A 22,643-nucleotide genomic window follows, 5' to 3' on the forward strand; every position below is an offset into this window, starting at 1 on the left:
TTACGATTAATCTGCGATTTTTAAGAACTCGATTTTTAAGACTCGAAAGCACCTATAAAGATTATAATTTACGATTTTTCTGTGATTTTTTAAAACTCGATTTTTAAGACTCGAAAGCACCTATAAAGAATATTATTTACGATTTTTCTGCGATTTTTAAGAAATCGTTTTTTAAGACTCGAAAGCACCTATAAAGAATATAATTTATGATTTTTCTGCGATTTTTAAGAACTCGATTTTTAAGACTCGAAAGCACCTATAAAGAACTTAATTTACGATTTTTCTGCGATTTTTAAGAACTCGATTTTTAAGACTCGAAAGCACCTATAAAGAATATAATTTATGATTTTTCTGCGATTTATAATTTACGATTTTTAAGAACCCCGGTTCTTAAAACAGCTAAATATGACAATATTAATGTATTCCAGACCTCTGTATAAAATATGAATATGAAAGTGTGCAGCGGGGGGTTAAGCCCTTGAGTCCATTCTTCTCATCTTGCGTTCGACCTTGTTGTCAGACACGATCATGCGTGCTTGTGTTGATGATAATCCGTAATCATTTGGGACTGGATTCGGAATGGACTCAGACATTACAAGGACAATATCTAACAGTTCGTGCTAACGAACTGTAAGTAAGGAGCGACCTGGCTCAATAGTAACCGAAACTCTAAAAATCGGAATTTTGAAACCAATAGATAAATCAAAAGAATCAGATTTTAATGCTGATTTCAACAATATAAGTTTCATCAAGTTTAATGTTACCCATCACAAGTTTAGCGCTTGAGAAAATTTGCCTGATTTTCGAAAAAAGGGGGAAACACCCCTTAAAAGTTATAAAACCTTAATGAAAATAACACCATCCGATTCAGCGTATCAGAAAACTTTACAGTGCAGGTTTCAAGCTGCTATCTGCAAAAATGTGGAATTTTGTATTTTTTGCCAGAAGAAAAATCACGGAGGCGTGTTTATTTATTTTTTGTTTTTTTCCCACAGGGGTGATTGTATCGACCCAGTTGTCCTAGATTATCGTGGGAGGGCTCATTCGAACGGAAATTGAAATTTCTAGTGCCCTTTCTAAGTGACCGAAAAAATGGAGGGCAACTAGGCCCCCTCCCAAGCTCATTTTATCCCTTAAGTCACCCGAGCAAAACTTTGAGATAACCATTTTGTTCAACATTGTCGAAAATATAATAACTATGTCTTTTAGGATGAGTTAATCCCCCATAGTCCCCAGGGGAAGGGTTGAAAGTTATAAACTTTGCCCAATGTTTACATACAGTATTGGTTATTGGGAAATATACAGACGTTTTCAGGGGGAATTTTTATGGTAGGGGGGGGGGAGGTCGGGGATTATGTGTGAGGATCTTTCCGAGGAGGAAGTTTTCATGGGGGAAAGAACATTGCTATGAAGGGGGCGCCTTATTTCCCAGCATTATTTAAAAAACGATCAGAAATTAAATAAAAAAAAGTTTTTCAACTGAAAGTAAAGAGTAAAACTTAAAACTTAAAACGAACAGAAATTATTACGTATATGATTGGGTTCACCCCCTAGTCAATACCTCGCTCTTTAAGCCAAAGATTTTTTAGTACTTTCATAAGAGATATTTATTCTAAATAACGGCCTTTGTGATTAAGGGTCATTTTTAAAGAATTGGAAAAAAATTTGAACTTTAACGTAAAGAGCGAGGTATACGTTTTAAAAATATATGAATAAATTTTGTTTTAATTATTCATGTACGGTGAGCCAAAATCGAAACCTGCATTAATTCAAAACGTTCAAAAATTAAATTTCAAAAAAAAGTTTTTTTAACTGAAAGCAAGGAGCGATATTAAAACTTAAAACGAACAGAAATTATTCTGTATAATTAATATGCTGTCCCCTCCTTAACGCCTCACTCTTTACGCTACAGTTTTTTGTTGTTTTAAAAAAAAAGTTGACAGAGTCAAACTTTAGAGCAAAGAGTGAGGGGTTGACGAGGGGACTGCCCCTTTCAAATATGGAATAATTTCAGTTCGTTTTAACTTTTAATGTCGCTCCTTACTTTCAGTAAAAAAAAAACTTGTTTTTTTTTTTTAATTTGTATAAAATATGAATAAAACGACTCTAGAAAACAAAAACTTAAAGCAATATATAAAAAAAACATGAAAAATTCATGAAAAGATTGAATCACGTAGACACGCTTAGACTACACAGTTAAGCGAAGAATCGACGATATTTTCGGAATGCTTACGAAATATGTACACAAAGTGGTTCATTTTTGAAAAAAAAATCTATTGCAAATATATTGGTTGGGAGTCCAAAGAAACAGAAGGAGAAGATATTTGCAGAAGTGGAAGAATCTAGTAGCCTATGCTCTAAAAATTGCATGTACAAAATTGTGCATACTGATGTAATAAAGACTTTCGAAGCCTTACTCCACTTCTACTTACCCTATATCTGAGTAAGACCAGTTCCAATAACAATGGAATCCCAATAAATCCCTTCCATATCAAACAAATTCCCTATCCCCTTTCATATACTTATTGTATCCCCTATCATGTCCATTCCCTATTTTATATATCCCTTAAAATCCCTAATCATACACTTCCCTATCACAAGATTCCGCGTTGTATGACTTACACTTTTTCGGCGTATCGAAGTAATCAATTAACCTCGTCTATTTGTGACGTCCAGATCTTGGGGGGTGGGGGTGGTACGCACAAACACCAAAATAAGGAACTTAAGTCCATGATTTTTCAAATTTTACACCGGGGAGGTCTTGCCCATCTACATTCAAGTAATGATCCTTCCTCATAATCTAAGTCAAAAATTCAAAAATTATTTCCCTTTGGAATAAAGGCCAAATAAGAAAAAATGCCGAAACGTGTATCCGAGGAAACGTGCAGGGGGCATACACAAATAAATAATTAGTAGCCTATATACTTTTCATTCCCTGTGTTTTTCATGCGATTTTCACTTTTTTTAAACTTCCGATTTCTTGCACTTTTTTCATACTTATTCCCGCATCCGAAATACGTTTTTGATTGCATACTTGCAGGTATCGATTCTGAGTGATTCAGGTGATTCTGAGTGATTCAGAATCGATTCAGGTATCAAGAGAGATTCTGAAAAACTAACTCAACCATGACTTGAAAGTTAAAAAAAAAAATCCCAGCAGCCTAGTAGCGTTGGTTCTAATCACAGGGTTAGGCACTATTCTAGGCAAACCTCTTGATATGAAACGATTCCAAATCCGTTACGTACACCTAATATCCGGATAGCATACTAATGACTTTTTAATCTTTCAGTAAAAAAAATATATTTCTTATTCCCCCTCTCTTCGCCGGAATGAATTTAAACTACTAAAAAAAAACTGTTGGAAATATAGCGACGACAAATTTAAATGTTATACATTCTAGCATACGCAACGATTCGTACGTAAGAAATTACACTTATATATATTTACGTATGAAAAATTGTACCTCTATAATAAAAGGTGATAAAATGAATACCCCGTAATTTTGACAAAAATTGTAGGGTGTAGAATAACTCGAATATTTTTATATGGTACCATAAACAAAAGCAGTGTGCAACGTTTCTTACCATTATTTGTTATTTTAAAATATGTGAAGCATGCATCAAGATTGATCATAAAAATGAGTTTCGTTAGTTTTAAAAGAAATTCTTCTTGTTTTTCTTGCTTGGATGAATATGGGGACACAAAGTCTTATCACCAAAATCAATTTCCGCGTTGTAAGAAATTCAAAAAAGGGGACTAGCAGCTTTCTGTCTATCTTATTAAATGAGCAATATATATATATATATATATATATATATATATATATATATATATATATATATATATATATATATATATATATATATATATATATATATATATATATATATATATATATATATATATATATATATATATATATATAAGTAGAGTAGTACCTTATACTTTGCGTACGGCCATAGCAATCTTTATGTTAACTTATACTTTGCGTACGGCCATAGCAATCTGTATGTTATTTGCCGAGACGTATACACCTTTTCAAAGAGAGTGAGTATCCTCTCACATGGCATAATGAATTTACGTGCGCCCCTAGGAATTAGGTCAACCAGACAGGTTTCTGGTGGGTATAATCTGGTTTGGTGGGTATAATCTGGTTTGGTGAGTACAGTCTGGTTTGGTGGGTATAGTCTTGTTTGATGGGTATAGTCTGGTTTGGTGGGTATAGTCTGGTTTGGTTTTTCAAAGAGAGTGAGTATGTTATTTGCTTGCGTGTATAGGAATTCCCTTGTTATTTGCTTGCGTGTATAGGAATTCCCATGTTATTTGCTTGTTTGTATAGGAATTCCCATGTTATTTGCTTGCTTGTATAGGACTTCCCAAGTTATTTGCTTGCGAGTATAGGAATTCCCTTGTTATTTGCTTACGTGTATAGGAATTCCCAAGTTATTTGCTTGCGTGTATAGGAATTCCCATGTTATTTGCTTGCTTGTATAGGAATTCCCATGTTATTTGCTTGCGTGTATAGGAATTCCCATGTTATTTGCTTGCGTGTATAGGAATTCCCATGTTATTTGCTTGCGTGTATAGTAATTCCCATGTTATTTGCTTGCGGGTATAGGAATACCCATGTTATTTGCTTGCGTGTATAGGAATGCCCATGTTATTTGCTTGCGTGTATAGGAATTCCCATGTTATTTTCTTGCATGTATAGGAATTCCCACGTTATTTGCTTGGGTGTATAGGAATTCCCATGTTATTTGCTTGCATGTATAGGAATTCCCACGTTATTTTGCTTGCTTGTATAGGAATTCCCCTGGTATTTGCTTGCGTGTATAGGAAGTCCCATGTTATTTGCGTGCATGTATAGGAATTCCCATGTTATTTGCTTGCTAATATAGGAATTCCCATGTTATTTGCTTGCGTGTATAGGAATTCCCATGTTGTTTGCTTGCGTGTATAGGAATTCCCATGTTATTTGCTTGCGTGTATAGGAACTCCCATGTTATTTGCTTGCGTGTATAGGAATTCCCACGTTATTTGCTTGCATGTATAGGAATTCCCAAGTTATTTGCTTGCGTTTATAGGAATTTCCATGTTATTTGATTGCGTGTATGGGAATTCCCACGTTATTTGCTTGCGTGTATAGGAATTCCCGTGTTATTTGCTTGCGTGTATAGGAATTCCCATGCTATTTTAAGGGCTTATGTTCCCTCCCATGCTATTATAAGGGTTTATGTCCCCTTCCTATGCTATTCCAGGAGCTTATGTTCCTTCCTATGCTATTATAAGGGCTTTTCCGTGTGGTTTTTCTTTACTTGGTACCCATTTAAAACACCATTTTTGTGTTAAATAAGTAGTTTTTGTATCTTTTAAAATAGCTTTAAGGGGTTTGAGAGACTCAGTTGCGTGATTCCGTGTGGTTTTTCTTTACTTAGTGCCCATTAAAAACACAATTTTTGTGTTAAATAAGTAGTTCTTGTATCTTTTAAAAGAGCTTTACGGGGTTTCAGACACTCTGTTGCCTGATTCCGTTTGGTTTTTCTTTACTTAGTGCTCATTAAAAACAAAATTTTTGTGTTAAATAAGTAGTTCTTGTATCTTTTAAAAGAGCTTTACGGGGTTTGAGAGACTCGGTTGCCTGATTACGTGTGGTTTTTCTTTACTTGGTGCCCATTAAAAAAGAAGTATTTGTTTTAAAAAAGTAGTTTTCTTGTATCTTTTAAAAGAGCTTTAAGGGGTTTGAGAGACTCAGTTGCCTGATTCCGTGTGGTTTTTCTTTACTTAGTGATCATTAAAAACGAAGTGTTTGTGTTAAATAAGTAGTTTGTGTATCTTTTAAAATAGCTTTAAGGGGTCTGAGAGACTCAGTTGCCTGATTCCGTGTGTTTTTTCTTTACTTTGTGCACATTAAAAACGAAGTTTTTGTGTTAAATAAGTATTTATTGTATCTTTTAAAAGAGCTATAAGGGGCTTAAGAGACTTGGTTGCCTGATTCCGTGTGTTTGTTCTTTACTTGGTGCACATTAAAAACAAAATTTTTGTGTTAAATAAGTAGTTCTTGTATCTGTTAAAAGAGCTTTACGGGGTTTAAGAGACTATGTTGCGTGATTTCGTGTGGTTTTTCTTTAACTAGTGATCATTAAAAACGAAATTTTTGTTGTAAATAAGTAGTTGTTGTATCTTTTAAAAGAGCTGTATGGGGTTTGAGAAACTCGGTTGCCTGATACCTTGTGTTGTTTCTTTACTTGGTACCCATTAAAAACAAAATTTTTGTGTTAAATAAGTAGTTCTTGTATCTTTTAAAAGAGCTTTACGGGGTTTGAGAGACTCGGTTGCCTGATTCCGTGTGGTTTTTCTTTACTTGGTGCCAATTAAAAACGAAATTTTTGTGTTAAATTAGTAGTTCTTGTATCTTTTAAAATAGCTTTACGAGGTTTGAGAGACTCTGTTGCTTGATTCCGTGTGTCTTTTCTTTACTTGGTGCCCATTTATATAGAAATTTTTGTGTTAAATAATTAGTTCTTGTATCTATTAAAAGAGCTTTACGGGGTTTGAGAGACTCGGTTGCCTGATTCCGTGTGGTTTTTCTTTACTTGTTGCTCATTAAAAATTAAATTTTTTTTGTTAAATAAGTACTTCTTGTATCTTTTAAAAGAGCTTTACGGGGTTTAAGAGACTCGGTTGCATTGTATTTTCCATAATTTTCTTAAAAGAAACTAGAGTTTACGACCAAAAACCCTTATTAGCTCAGATTTTATAGAAATGGTTTTATTTTTCGATCTGAAAATAGACTAAAGTTTCAAATTTGAACCAGAGAATTGTATTTTCCATAATTTTCTTACATCTTTGGAAATCATTAACGATAACAAACATGTTTTCGACCAGATGGGTTTTTGAAAGCACATTCAGCATGGCGTGCGCTATTTTTTTTATCAAGAACCCTTTAGAGACCAATTTGATCAACTTGGAGAAAGTTCAAATAGAATCGTTACTGATATTGATATTAGTGCGTAAACTACAAACTGACAAAAATATCCAGAACTTTTTTTTTTCTTATAGCCTTGACTTTGAAGACATTTATTCATCTTAATTGGCTTTAGAAATTTCATACAAAATAAAACTAACCAAACAGTCGTTGCTTTGTCGAATTTTGAGCAAACAAAAGGATTGCAACACCTGATTGGCTCCTTTGTATGTAATTTCAAGCCAGTGAAAAGAATGAAGTTTTTCTGTAAGGTCACTCAATATCCTTAAAGTGATTGATTCAAATTTTTACCTTGAGAATCGATGTTGTTAGCAGAATTTCAAAAGGATCGTTTATGAGTGCTGGCGTATCTGATGAAATAATTTATGTCGTATGATAATTTTTTTTTTTAATGAAGTATTTTTTAATTAAGGACATTAAATATGCTAAAAGTGTTTGATTCAAAATTTTACCTTGAGAATCGATGTTGTTAGTAGAATTTCAAAAGGATCGTTTATGAGTGCTGGCCTATCTGATGAAATAATTTAGGTCGCATGATCAATTTAATTTTTAATGCAATAGTTTTTCAGTAACTTTTATTCTGTGTGTTTTTTTTCTTCTTTACTTAGTGATCATTCAAAAACCGAGGATTTCAGTTAAATAAATAATTCTTGTACCTTTTAAAATAGCTTTACGAGGTTCGAGAGACTCTGTTGTTTTATTCTGTGTGATTTTTTCTTTACTTGGTGATCATTCAAAAAGCGAGGATTTCTGTTAAATAAATAATTCTTCTACCTTTTAAAATAGCTTTACGGGGTTTCAGAGACTCTGTTGTTTTATTCCGTGTGATTTTTTCTTTACTTGGTGGTCATTCAAAAAGCGAGGATTTCTGTTAAATAAATAATTCTTGTACTTTTTAAAATAGCTATACGGGGTTTGAGAGACTCTGTTGTCTTATTCCGTGTGATTTTTTCTTTACTTGGTGGTCATTCAAAAAGCGAGGATTTCTGTTAAATAAATAATTCTTGTAACTTTTAAAATAGCTTTACGGGGTTTGAGAGACTCTTTTGTTATATTCTGTGTGTTTTTTTTCATTACTTGTTGATCATTCAAAAAGCGAGGATTTCTGTTAAATAAATAATTCTTGTACCTTTTAAAATAGCTTTACGGGGTTTGAGTGATTATGTTGTTTTATTCTGTGTGATTTTTTCTTTACTTGATGGCCATTCAAAAACAAGGAGTTCTGCTCAACAAATAATTATTATTCCTTGTAAATTATCTTTAATGTGTTTAAGATACTAGGCTCGTTTGTTCCGTGTGATTATTTCTTGCCATTGCGGCCACTCAAAAAGCGTGGAGTTCTGTTAAAAAAAGAACTTTTGTACTTTTTAAAATAGTTTTACGGGGTTTGAGATACTATGTTGTTTTATTCCGTTTGATTTTTTCTTTACTTGGTGGTCATTCGAAAAGCGAGGATTTTTGTTAAATAAATAATTCTTGTACCTTTTAAAATAGCTTTACGGGGTTTGAGAGACTCTTTTGTTCTATTCTGTTTATTTTTTTTTCTTTACTTGTTGATCATTCAAAAAGCGAGGATTTCTGTTAAATAAATAATTCTTGTACCTTTTAAAATAGCTTTACGGGGGTTTGAGTGATTCTGTTGTCTTATTCCGTGTGATTTTTTCTATACTTGGTGGTCATTCAAAAAGCGAGGATTTCTGTTAAATAAATAATTCTTGTACATTTTAATATAGCTTTACGGGGTTTGAGAGACTCTGTTGATTTATTCTGTTTTTTTTCTTTCTTTACATGGTTATCATTCAAAATGCGAGGATTTCTGTTAAATAAATAATTCTTGTACCTTTTAAAATAGCTTTACGGGGTTTGAGAGACTCTGTTGTTTTATTCTGTGTGATTTTTTCTTTACTTGGTGATCTTCCAAAAAGCGAGGGTTTCTGTTAAATAAATAATTCTTATACCTTTTAAAATAGCTTTACGGGGTTTGAGAGACTCTGTTGTTTTATTCTGTGTGATTTTTTCTTTACTTGGTGATGATTCAAAAGGCGAGGATTTCTGTTAAATAAATAATTCTTGTACCTTTTAAAATAGATTTACGGGGTTTGAGAGCCTGTTGTCCCCAGCGATCAGAAATTAAATTATAAAAAAAGTTTCTTCACCTCTTGAATACACAATACCGAAATTTCATTTAACTTTCATGTAAGAAAATTATGGAAAGTACAATTCTCTACTTCAAATGTGAAACTTAAGTCCGGTTTTGGATACTCATAATGATGAGGACTGATGGCTCTAATTCAATATTTTTTTTTCATAAAAACATAGTATTTTTTTCTTTTTTAATTTCGAAATTTTCAACTTTATTTTTTTATTTTTTTATTTTTTTTGTACGTATCTTAAAATAACAAAATATACTTACGGCTCTAACAATCGTACTCTATGATTTCTCAGAGACACGATGCGGCTTTCCCATTGGTACTCTTTGGCCGGTTATCGACACTACCTAGCTTATTGCATGTATTAAATCAGTATTTTTTACGCAGTGGAACGATAAACACATAAGTCATATCTTAAAAAAAAGTTAAGATGGAGCATTTTAATAAAGTGTGTTCACATGACAAGGTTATTGTAGCATTGAATGCCAACAAGGAGAAGTATTTAAACTATGAAACAGGTACAAGTGGTACCACTATTGGAAATATATGCATGCATTGTCATGACAGTAAGGAATTCAATTTCTTTGGAATACCGAAAAAATTCCGTTGTACAAATGGTGGATATGCGAGACTGAGATCTCCGGAGATAATTGCACTCAAAGAGAATGCCAACATAAAGAAAATCGTTGATGATAGAGGCCAACTCCTTACTACTTTTGCAGGTAGCACATTACCTACTGATACATCCAATCGTCATCTTTTAGGTATTAGCATTCAACGGAAGCTCAATAAAAGAAAGGCCTACTCTTCTACTAATATCGTAAACCATATCTTGTCTACATGCTGAAACTATTACCTGTGTAAAAATAATGTGATAAAAGACAGTGAAATTGCCAGAAAAATAAAAAAGGGCATTGGCAGAAAATATCACTATGGAATATAAAGATGAATCGATGAAAAAAAAGCACCAGCAAACGTTATTGCCATTGATCAAACAGTCAATGAACCAAATAATACCAAAGACGAAAAGTATATTGAGCCTGTTGATGACACACCAGTAAAAATTGTGTATGACTCAAAATCGAATAATGATTATTCTACTGATTACGAACTAAGAGAAGACAATAGCTACAATATCAAGAGAGAACATGGTGAACTATTTTATGGAACAGATTCAGAATGTACAAAGTTGATCATTGATATTAATAATGTATCATAATATATTTTTGTATTAATATTCTACATAGCATTATTTCATTAAAAATATATTATGCATTACATTGCTATGTGTTCATTATTTTTAGAGTAAGCTAGCATATCAAACGTTTAGAATGTCTATTAAAACATCAGAGATGTAAGAAAAGGAATTTGCATACATCTATTGTCAGACACATGGGATAACATTGAAGAAATCTAGGTATCAGAATGAATAAATTCTTTATCAACATCCATTTTTGGATATGTCACTATGTCATTATGAAAAAATTGTAATTAAGTAAGTAAGTAACAAACTGTTTCTTGAACTCACCTCTTGGATACACAATACAGAAATTTAATTCAGGAAATTATGAACAAAAAAAATTTAACAAATTCTTTATTAACATTCATTATCGATTGAAGTCGTTTCCTAGACAGACAATACAGCAATTTCACAAAATCTAAGTATAAGAGTGATTAAATTCTATATCAACATCCATTTCTCGGATACATAGGAAAAATTTAACAAAATCTAAGTGTTAGAGTGAATAAATTTTATTTATCAACATCTTTTGTCAGATACATCGAATAAAATTGACAGAATTTAAGTGTCAGAATGAATATTTTTTTTATCAACATCCTTTGTTAGATATATCAAATAAAATTGACAAAATCTAAATTTCAGAATGAATAAATGCTTTAGATCCATCCTTTATCGTATATATCATATACTATTTACAAAATCTAAGTATCAGGGCGTCTAAATTCTATATCAGCCTCCTTTTCTGGGACACATATGATAAAATATCGAATAAAATTGAAAAAATATTAATATAAGATTGATTAACTTATATATCAACATCCTTTTCTCAGGTACATGGGAATAAAATTTACAAAATCTTAGTATTAGATTGATTAAATTCTATATCAGCATCCCTTTCTCGGCTACATGGGATAAAATTGACAAAATCTAAGTATCAGAGTGAATAAATTCATTATCAACATCCTTTGTCGGATAAAATGGACAAAATCTAAGTATCAGAGTGATTAATTTCTATATCAACATCTCTTTCTCGGATACATGGGATAAAATTGACAAAATCTAAGTATCAGAGTGAATAAATGCATTATCAACATCCTTTAAATGCATAATCTAAGTACCAGAGTGAATAAATGCATTATCAACACCCTTTGTCGGACTATGTCGGATAAAATTGACAAAATCTAAGTATCAGAGTGATTAAACTCTATATCAACATCCTTTTCTCGGATACAAAAGATAAAGTTGACAATATCTAAGTGTCAGAGTGAATAATTTTTTTTTATCATATGAAAAAAAAATTGTAAGTAAAAAGTAAAAAAATCTTTCTTGAATTCGCCCCAGGGGCCTAGTGAGAGAGACATGCAAAAAGCTAGGTTCATTTATTTTTTACTAAACCAATAGCTACCATCTATTTCAACTATTTCAATTATATTTAGCGTGGCCCACGCTAAGGGAACCTAAATGAACCTAACGTAAATGCAGATATTTGAAAAAAGGGTGGTATTGGAAGTTGGCTGCAGGTGCCCGGATGAATGAAAAATTAGTTGTGCTGCCATCTATACCTTAATTGAAATAGATGGTAGCTATTGCTTTAGTAAAAAATAAATGAACCTAGCTTTTTGCATGTCTCTCTCACTAGGCCCCCTGGGGCGAATTCAAGAAAGTTTTTTACTTTTTACTTACAATTTTTTTTTCATATGATAAAAAAAATTATTCACTCTGACACTTAGATATTGTCAACTTTATCTTTTGTATCCGAGAAAAGGATGTTGGTATAGAATTTAATCACTCTGATACTTAGATTTTGTCAATTTTATCCGACATAGCCCGACAAAGGATGTCTATAATGCATTTATTCACTCTGGTACTTAGATTATGCATTTGAAGGATGTTGATAAAGCGTTCATTCATTCTGATACTTAGATTTTGTAAATTGTATCCAATGTATCCGAGAAAGAGATGTTGATATAGAAATTAATCACTCTGATACTTAGATTTTGTCCATTTTATCCGACAAAGGATGTTTATAATGAATTTATTCACTCTGATACTTAGATTTTGTCAATTTTATCCCATGTAGCCGAGAAAGGGATGCTGATATAGAATTTAATCAATCTAATACTTAGATATTGTCAATTTTATTCCCATGTATCTGAGAAAAGGATGTTGATATATAATTTAATCAATCTGATACTTATATTTTGTTAATTTTATCCGATATTTTATCCTATGTATCCCAGAAAAGAATGCTGATATAGAATTTAGTCAGTCTGATACTTAGATTTTGTCAATTTTATCTGACATATCTAATAAAGGATGTTGTTAAAGCATTTATTCATTCTGAAATTTAGATTTTGTCAATTTTATTTGATGTATCTAACAAAGGATGTTGATAAAAAAAAATTTATTCACTCTGACACTTAGATTCTGTTAATTTTATCCGATGTATCTGACAAAAGATGTTGATAAATAAAATTTATTCACTCTAACGCTTAGATTTTGTTAACTTTTTCCTATGTATCCGAGAAATGGATGTTGATATAGAATTTAATCACTCTTATACTTAGATTTAGTGAAATTGCTGTATTGTCTGTCTAGGAAGCGACTTCAATCGATAATGAATGTTAATAATGAATTTTTTCAATTTTTTTTTCATAATTTCCTGAAGTAAATTTCTGTATTGTGTATCCAAGAGGTGAATACAAGAAAAAGTTTGTTACTTACTTATTTACTTACTTACAATTTTTTCATAATGACATAATGACATATCCAACAACGGATGTTGATACAGAATTTATTCATTCTGATACATAGATTTTGTCAATGTTATCCTTTGGTTGTGATAATAGATGTATGCAAATTCCTTTTCTTACATTTCCTACGTTTTAATAGACATTCACAATGTTTTATATGCTAGCATACTCCAAAAATAATGAACACATAGTAAGGTAATGCATAATATATTTTCAATGAAATAATGCTATGTAGAATATTAATACAAAAATATATTATGATACGTTATTAATATCAATGATCAACTTTGGACATTTTGAATCTGTTCCATAAAATAGTTCACCATGTTCTCTCTTGATATTGTAGCTATTGTCTTCTCTTAGTTCATAATCAGTAAAATAATCATTATTCCCTTTTAAGTAATACACAACTTTTACTGGTGTGTCATCAACAGGCTCAATATGCTTTTCATCTTTGGTATTATTTGGTTCATTGACTGTTTGATCAATGGCAGTAACGTTTGCTGGTGCTTTGTTTTTCATCTATTCATCTTTATATTCCATAGTGATATTTTCTGCCAATAACCTTTTTATTTTTCTGGCAATTTCACTGTCTATTATCACATTATTTTTACACAGGTAACAGTTTCGGCATGTAGACAAGATATGGTTTACGATATTAGTAGAAGAGTAGGCCTTTCTTTTATTGAGCTTCCGCTGAATGCTAATACCTAAAAGATGACGATTGGATGTATCAGTAGGTAATGTGTTACCTGCAAAAGTAGTAAGGAGTTGTCCTCTATCATCAACGATTATCTTTATGTTTGCATTCTCTTTGAGTGCAATCGTCTTCGGAGATCTCAATCTCGCATATCCACCATTTGTACAACAGAATTTTTTCGGTATTCCAAAGAAATTTAATTCCTTACTGTCATAACAATGCATGCATACATTTCCAATAGTGCTACCACTTGTACTTCTTTCATAGTTTAAATACTTCTCCTTGTTGACATTCAATGCTACAATAACATTGTCATGTGAACAAACTTTATTAAAATGCTCCATCTTCACTTTTTTTTAAGATATGACATATGTGTTTATCGTTCCACTGCGTAAAAAATACTGATTTAATACATGCAATAAACTAGGTAGTGTCGATAACCGGCCAAAGACTACCAATGGGAAAGCCGCATCATGTCTCTGAGAAATCATAGAGTACGATTGTTAGAGCCGTAAGCATATTTTGTTATTTTAAGATACGTAAAAAAAAAATAAAAAAAAAAAAGAAAATAAAGTTGAATAATTTCGAAATTAAAAAAGAAAAAAATAGTATGTTCTTATGAAAAAAAATATTGAATTAGAGCCATCAGTCCTCATCATTATGAGTATCCAAAACCGGACTTAAGTTTCACATTTGAAGTAGAGAATGGTACTTTCCATAATTTTCTTACATGAAAGTTGAATGAAATTTCGGTATTGTGTATTCAAGAGGTGAAGAAACTTTTTTTATAATTTACTTTCTGATCGCTGGGGACAACAGAGTCTCTCAAACCCCGTAAAGCTATTTTAAAAGCAACAATAATTATTTATTTAACAGAAATCCTCGCTTTTTGAATGATCACCCAGTAAAGAAAAAATCACACAGAATAAAAAAACAGAGTCTCTCAAACCCCGTAAAGATATTTTAAAAGGTATAAGAATTATTTATTTAACAGAAATCCTCGCTTTTTGAAAGATCACCAAGTAAAGAAAAAATCACACAGAATAAAACAACAGAGTCTCTCAAACCCCGTAAAGCTATTTTAAAAGGTACAAGAATTATTTATTTAACAGAAATCCTCGCTTTTTCAATGATCACCATGTAAAGAAAGAAAAAAAACACAGAATAAAACAACAGAGTCTCTCAAACCCCGTAAAGCTATTTTAAAAGGTATAAGAATTATTTATTTAACAGAAATCCTCACTTTTTGAATGACCACCAAGTATAGAAAAAATCATACGGAATAAGACAACAGAATCACTCAAACCCCCGTAAAGCTATTTTAAAAGGTACAAGAATTATTTATTTAACAGAAATCCTCGCTTTTTGAATGATCAACAAGTAAAGAAAAAAAAACACACAGAATAGAACAAAAGAGTCTCTCAAACCCCGTAAAGCTATTTTAAAAGGTACAAGAATTATTTATTTAACAGAAATCCTCGCTTTTTGAATGACCACCAAGTAAAGAAAAGATCACACGGAATAAGACAACAGAGTCTCTCAAACCCCGTAAAGCTATTTTAAAATGTAGAAGAATTATTTATTTATCAGAAATCCTCGCTTTTTGAATGACCACCAAGTAAAGAAAAAATCACACGGAATAAAACAACAGAGTCTCTCAACCCCCTAAAGCTATTTTAAAATGTACGAGAATTATTTATTTAACATAAATCCTCGGTTTTTGAATGACCATCAAGTAAAGAAAAAATCACACGGAATAAGACAACATAATCAATCAAAACCCCGTAAAGCTATTTTAAAAGGTAAAAGAATTATTTATTTAAAATAAATCCTTGCTTTTTGAATGATCAACAAGTAAATAAAAAAAAACACACAGAATAGAACAAAAGAGTCTCTCAAACCCCGTAAAGCTATTTTAAAAGGTAGAAGAATTATTTATTTAACAGAAATCCTCGCTTTTTGAATGACCACCAAGTAAAGAAAAAATCACACAGAATAAAACAACAGAGTCTCTCGAACCTCGTAAAGATATTTTAAAAAGGTACAAGAATTATTTATTTAACTGAAATCCTCGGTTTTTGAATGATCAATAAGTAAAGAAGAAAAAAAACACACAGAATAAAAGTTACTGAAAACTATTGTATTAAAAAAAAAAATTAAATTTATCATACAACCTAAATTATTTGATCAGATACGCCAGCAATCATAAATAATCCTTTTGAAATTCTTCTTAAAACATTAATTCTCAAGGTAAAAGTTTTAATCAAACACTTTTAGCATATCGAGTGTCCTTGATGAAAAAATACTGAATTAAAAAAAAAAAAAATTATCATACGACCTAAATTATTTCATCAGATACGTCAGCACTCATAAACGATCCTTTTGAAATTCTGCTAACAACATCGATTCTCAAGGTAAAAGTTTGAATCAAACACTTTTAGGATATCGAGTGTCCTTGCTGAAAAATTTCGTTCTTTTCTCTGGATTTAAATTGCATACAAATGAGCAAATCTGGTGTTAAAATCCTTTTTTTTGCTAAAAATTCGACAAAGCAACGACTGTTTGGTTAGTTTTATTTTGCATGATATTTCTAAAGCCAATTAAGATGAAGAAATGTCTTCAAAGTCAAGGCTATAAGAAAAAAAAGTTCTGGATATTTTTGTCAGTTTGTAGTTTACGCACTAATAACAATATAAGTAACGATTCTATTTGAAATTTCTCCAAGTTGATCCAATTGGTCTCTAAGGGGTTCACGATATAAAAAAACAATAGCGCACGCCATGCCTAATGCGCTTCCAAAAGCCCATCTGGTTGAAAACATGCTTGTTATCTTTAATGATTTCAAAATATGTAAGAAAATTAAGTAAAATACAATTATCTGGTTCAAATCTGAAACTTTAGTCTATTTTCAGATCGAAAAATAAAACCATTTCTATAAAATCTGAGCTAATAAGGGTTTTTGTCGTAAACTCTAGTTTCTTGTAAGAAAATTATGGAAAATACAATACAACCGAGTCTCTTAAACCCCGTAAAGCTCTTTTAAAAGATACAAGAACTACTTATTTACACAAAAATTTCGTTTTTAATGAGCACCAAGTAAAGAAAAACCACACGGAATTAGGCAACAGTATCTCTCAAACCCCGTAAAGATCTTTTAAAAGATACTATAACTAATTATTTCACAGAAAAATTTCCTTTTTAATGGGCACCAAGTAAAGAAAAACCACATGGAATCAGGCAACAGAGTCTCTCAAACCCCGTCAAGCTCTTTTAAAAGATACAAGAAATACTTATTTAACACAAAAATTTCGTTTTTAATGGGCAGTCAAGAAAAACCACACGGAATCAGGCAACCGAGTCTCTCGAACCCCGTAAAGCTCTTTTAAAAGATACAAGAAATACTTATTTAACACAAAAATTTTGTTTTTAAAGTGCACTAAGTAAAAAAAAACCACATAGAAACAGTTAACAGAGTCTCTTAAACCTCTTCTGGCTCTTTTAAAAGATACCAGAACTACTTATTTACAACAAAAATTTCTTTTTTAATGAGCACTAAGTAAAGAAAAACCACACAGAATCACGCAACATAGTCTCTCAAACCCCGTAAAGCTCTTTTAAAAGATACAAGAACTACTTATTTAAAACAAAAATTTTGTTTTTAATGTGAAACAAGTAAAGAACAACCACACGGAATCAGGCAACCGAGTCTCTTAAGCCCCTTAAAGCTCTTTTAACAGATACAAGAACTACTTATTTAACACAAAAACTTCGTTTTTAATGAGCACTAAATAAAGAAAAACCACACAGAATCTAGCAACTGAGTCTCTCAAACCACTTAAAGCTATTTTAAAAGATACAAAAACTACTTATTTAACACAAAAACTTCGTTTTTAATGAGCACAAAGTAAAGAAAAACCACACGGAATCATGCAAAAGAGTCTCTCAAACCCCTTAAATCTATTTTAAAAGATACAAAAAACTACTTATTTAACAAAAAAATTTCGTTTTTAATGTGCACCAAGTAAAGAAAAACCACACGGAATCAGACAACTGAGTCTCTCAAATCCCTTAAAGCTCTTTTAAAAGATACAAGAACTACTTATTTAACACAAAAATTTCGTTTTTAATGGGCACTAAGTAAAGAAAAACCAAACGGAATCAGTCAACAGAGTGTCTAAAACCCCGTAAAGCTCTTTTAAAAGATACAAGAACTACTTATTTAACACAAAAATTGTGTTTTTAATGGGCACCAAGTAAAGAAAAACCACACGGAATCAGGGAATTGAGTCTCTCAAACCCCTTAAAGCTCTTTTAAAAGATACAAAAACTACTTATTTAACACAAAAATTGTGTTTTTAATGGGTACCAAGTAAAGAAAAACCACACGGAAAAGCCCTTATAATAGCATAGGAAGGAACATAAGCTCCTGGAATAGCATAGGAAGGGGACATAAACCCTTATAATAGCATGGGAGGGAACATAAGCCCTTAAAATAGCATGGGAATTCCTATACACGCAAGCAAATAACATGGGAATTCCTATACACGCAAGCAAATAACGTGGGAATTCCTATACACGCAATCAAATAACATGGGAATTCCTATACACGCAAGCAAATAACATGGGAATTCCTATACATGCAAGCAAATAACGTGGGAATTCCTATACACGCAAGCAAATAACATGGGAGTTCCTATACACGCAAGCAAATAACATGTGAATTCCTATACACGCAAGCAAATAACATGTGAATTACTATACAAGCAAGCAAATAACATGGGAATTCCTATACACGCAAGCAAATAACATGGGAATTCCTATACATGCAAGCAAATAACATGGGAATTCCTATACACGTAAGCAAATAACAGGGGAATTCCTATACACGCAAGCAAATAACATGGGTATTCCTATACATGCAAGCAAATACCATGGGAAGTCCGAGACACGCACGAAAATACCATGTGAATTACTATACACGCAAGCAAATAACGTGGGAATTCCTATACAAGCAAGCAAATAACATGGGAATTCCTATACATGCAAGCAAATAACATGGGAATTCCTATACACGCAAGCAAAAAAAATGGGAATACCTATACATGCAAGCAAATAAAATGGGAATTCATATACAAGCAAGCAAATAACATGGGAAGTCCTATACATGCAAGCAAATAACATGGGAATTCCTATACATTCAAGCAAATAACATTGGAATTCCTATATACGCAAGCAAATAACATGGGAATTTCTATACAAGCAAGCAAATAACATGGGAATTCCTATACATGCAAGCAAATAGCTTGGGAATTCCTATACACGCAAGCAAATAACATACTCACTCTCTTTGAAAAACCAAACCAGACTATACCCACCAAACCAGACTATACCCATCAAACCAGATTATACCCATCAAACCAGACTGTATCCACCAAACCAGACTATACCCAGCAAACCAGAATATACCCACCAAACCAGATTATACCCACCAAACTAGACCCACCAAGACCTGTCTGGTTGACCTAATTCCTAGGGGCGCACGTAAATTCATTATGCCATGTGAGAGGATACTCACTCTCTTTGAAAAGGTGTATACGTCTCGGCAAATAACATACAGATTGCTATGGCCGTACGCAAAGTATAAGTTAACATAAAGATTGCTATGGCCGTACGCAAAGTATAAGGTACTACTCTACTTTATATATATATATATATATATATATATATATATATATATATATATATATATATATATATATATATATATATATATATATATATATATATATATATATATATATATATATATATATATATATATATATATATATATATATATATATATATATATATATATATATATATATATATATATATATATATATATATATATATATTGTCTTGAGTTTTCCAAATAATTTGCGCTTTTACAAAATGTACCCTCTTTGAATTTCCAATCGAATAAGCCTGTTTTGAAGTTTCTACGACAACGCCTTCTGTAGAAACCTTACATGCTCCCCGGGTATAACTTAAAAACCTTGCCCTGAGGGCTATGGGGGAGTATCCTCCTCAAAAACATATTTTCTATCTGGAAATGAACTACGCCGAACAAAATGGCTATCTCGAAATTTTGAATGGATTTGTTTGGGGGAATGAGGGGCGTGGGGGGCGGGGCTGGTTACCCTCCAATCACTTTCGACTATTAAAAAGGGCACTAGCTACTCCAATTTCCAACCGAATGAGCCCTTTTCGAAGTTTCTACGACAACTCTTTCGATACGAAGTGCCCGGATATGAAAAAAAAAAAAACACACACATTGTGCCCACATCGTTCTTTACTTAGGCAGCGCTAGGGCGCTGCCTATGATATATGTATATATATATATATATATATATATATATATATATATATATATATATATATATATATATATATATATATATATATATATATATATATATATATATATATATATATATATATATATATATATATATATATATATATATATATATATATATATATATATATATATATATATATATATATATATATATATATATATATATATATATATATATATATATATATATATATATATATATATATATATATATATATATATATATATATATATATATATATATATATATATATATATATATATATATATATATATATATATATAATCCGTAATTTTAGTGATATGTTGATCTCCCTTGTGACTTGTTTTTGCGTAGTGATGTGATTGATTAGTGATTAAAGTAAAAAAAACTTAAATCTATAATTAGGTTTAATGTAATCAAATAATTAATATGTATACATTAACATTTTTCATAACAAGTGAGTACTAAAAATTTTTCCTCATGAATTAGCTAAAAACACGTTGGAAAAAATCCAAACGAAGAAGTGCCTACAATATACTTACCATTTTTGCGATTTCTTCCATGGTCCAGACATTTTTCGGACTATGTGCGTGATGATTAATTTTTTATGAAGTGGCAAGCCTGGTTACAATTGCCCAACCAAGAGATGGTGGCCGTTAAAAGCTGGTTGACGGTCTTCTGTTATAAACTATTTAAAACGTTTATTAACTCACCTACATTGACTCTTAAAGTGAGATTTTTCATATATTCTTCTTTCAGCACATCTAATACATGGTCCATTTGCTTGTACATTTGATTAATATTGACAAATTCTGCCATTTCTTCCTCAGAAACATCCGGGTGGTGATGATGCCCGCTTTTCTTGCCTAAATCAAACAAGTATTTTAGATATTTAATTGTAATTTGTGTACTGTATACGGATTGTCTTATGTAATTTCATGTTAATTTCAATAGGAAATCAAACCTGTCACTCAGTTTTCGAACAATCGGGATTTAACGAACCAGTTGCACCCAGAACGGAAACCTGTCGACAAATCCTCTTTTTTCAGCCCATAAATTTCTTCAAAGACCCTCCTGCAAATCTTATTTTGCATCTACTAAGAAAGGAACTGATTTTTTTTCGTAGCTGGATAAATCACCTTTGTAAAGAGTAAGTAAAATCAAACCTTATATATAGGCTAAACAGTGAATTCAGAAGACAGATTATGGTTCAAAATAATCTGAATGCTTTCTGATTCAAATACTTAGTACCCATTAAGCTTGGAACTGTCTCCCAAAAGTTGAAACCATTAGAGAATGTGCATGATTTTTGAAAAGAGGTTATTGCTAGAAGATTGGAGATTTAACAAAACGATACACAGATAAACTACATGTGAGCAAAAAAGGGAACTCCATTTCGATTTGCACTACCCACTGGTGAAAAAGTTGCTTTTCCTGAAATTACGACGCAAGTTACACTGATCTTCAGTAACTGAGAACTGATTTTCTCAGTAAGTAAAGAAGATGAGAAAAATGATCTACCAGTTGGTAAAATCCATAAACACCCTCCGGTTGTACTGTTAAACTCAGTAAGTCTGAGAGGATAAAGGTAGAAATTTTAATCTTCTATCTACAAGAACACCTAATGAACACGGGTCGTTTCAGATTCATATTAAATCAAAATAAACGACAAATTTTGTTTCAAATAAAAGTAAAGAGCCAAGTTAAAATTTAAAAAAAAACAGAAATTATCCTATATATGAGAAGAACTGCAATCCCCCTAAGACCTACGTTCTTTATACTAGAGCTTTAACATATTATAGATATCAAGAGATACAAATGTTATTGTAGCATTCTTTGCAGCTTGAACCTATCTAAAGTTACTTAAGGTGTGTCTTCATTCGTGTTTTCTGAAGTAAAACTTGCCAAATGCTGTCAGAACAAATGACCAAATGATCTCAGTACCAATTACCGGCTAATAAGTGCTTGGCAATGTGGGACCAATACTGCCATTTTTATGTGCACTCTGATTGGTTCTGACTGCGTGATTGGCGAAAGCTACTTAAGATGTGTCTTAAGTTGTCTCGTTCAGAATAAAACCTGCCAAATGATCTCGGAAGGAATGACCGGCTCATTTGTGTTTCACAAGGTGGGCCAATAATGCCATTTTTAAGTGCACTCTGGTTGGTTCTGATTGCGGGATTGGCAAAAGCTACTTAAGATGTGTCTTAAGCTGTCTTGTTCGGAATGAAACTTGCCAAATGATCTCAGAACTAATGACCGACTAATTTGTGCTTGACAAGGGGGAACCAATAGTGCCATTTTTATGTGCACTCTGATTGGTTCTGACCGCGTGATTGGCTAAAGCTATCTAACGTGCGTCTTAAGTTGTCTTGTTAAGGGTGAAACCTGCCAAATGATCTCAGAACCAATAACCAGCTAATTTGTG

The 22,643-nt window shown here is 31.8% G+C and overlaps 1 protein-coding gene across 1 annotated transcript in view; it reads right to left on the reverse strand.

Moving 5' to 3' along the window:
• Positions 1-22,643, reverse strand: part of mRRF1 (mitochondrial ribosome recycling factor 1) — a 37,884-nt gene that overhangs the window by 11,798 nt on the left and 3,443 nt on the right. Inside the window, exon 2 of the mRNA XM_089104513.1 lies at positions 20,929-21,081. Coding sequence (XP_088960639.1) covers positions 20,929-21,081 — 153 coding nt within the window. The remainder of the gene's footprint in view (positions 1-20,928; positions 21,082-22,643) is intronic.

This window comes from Artemia sp. Qi Xiang Cuo, chromosome 18 (genome assembly GCF_049724085.1).
Source record: "Artemia sp. Qi Xiang Cuo chromosome 18, ASM4972408v1, whole genome shotgun sequence".
NCBI classification, from domain to species: Eukaryota; Metazoa; Arthropoda; class Branchiopoda; order Anostraca; family Artemiidae; genus Artemia; species Artemia sp. Qi Xiang Cuo.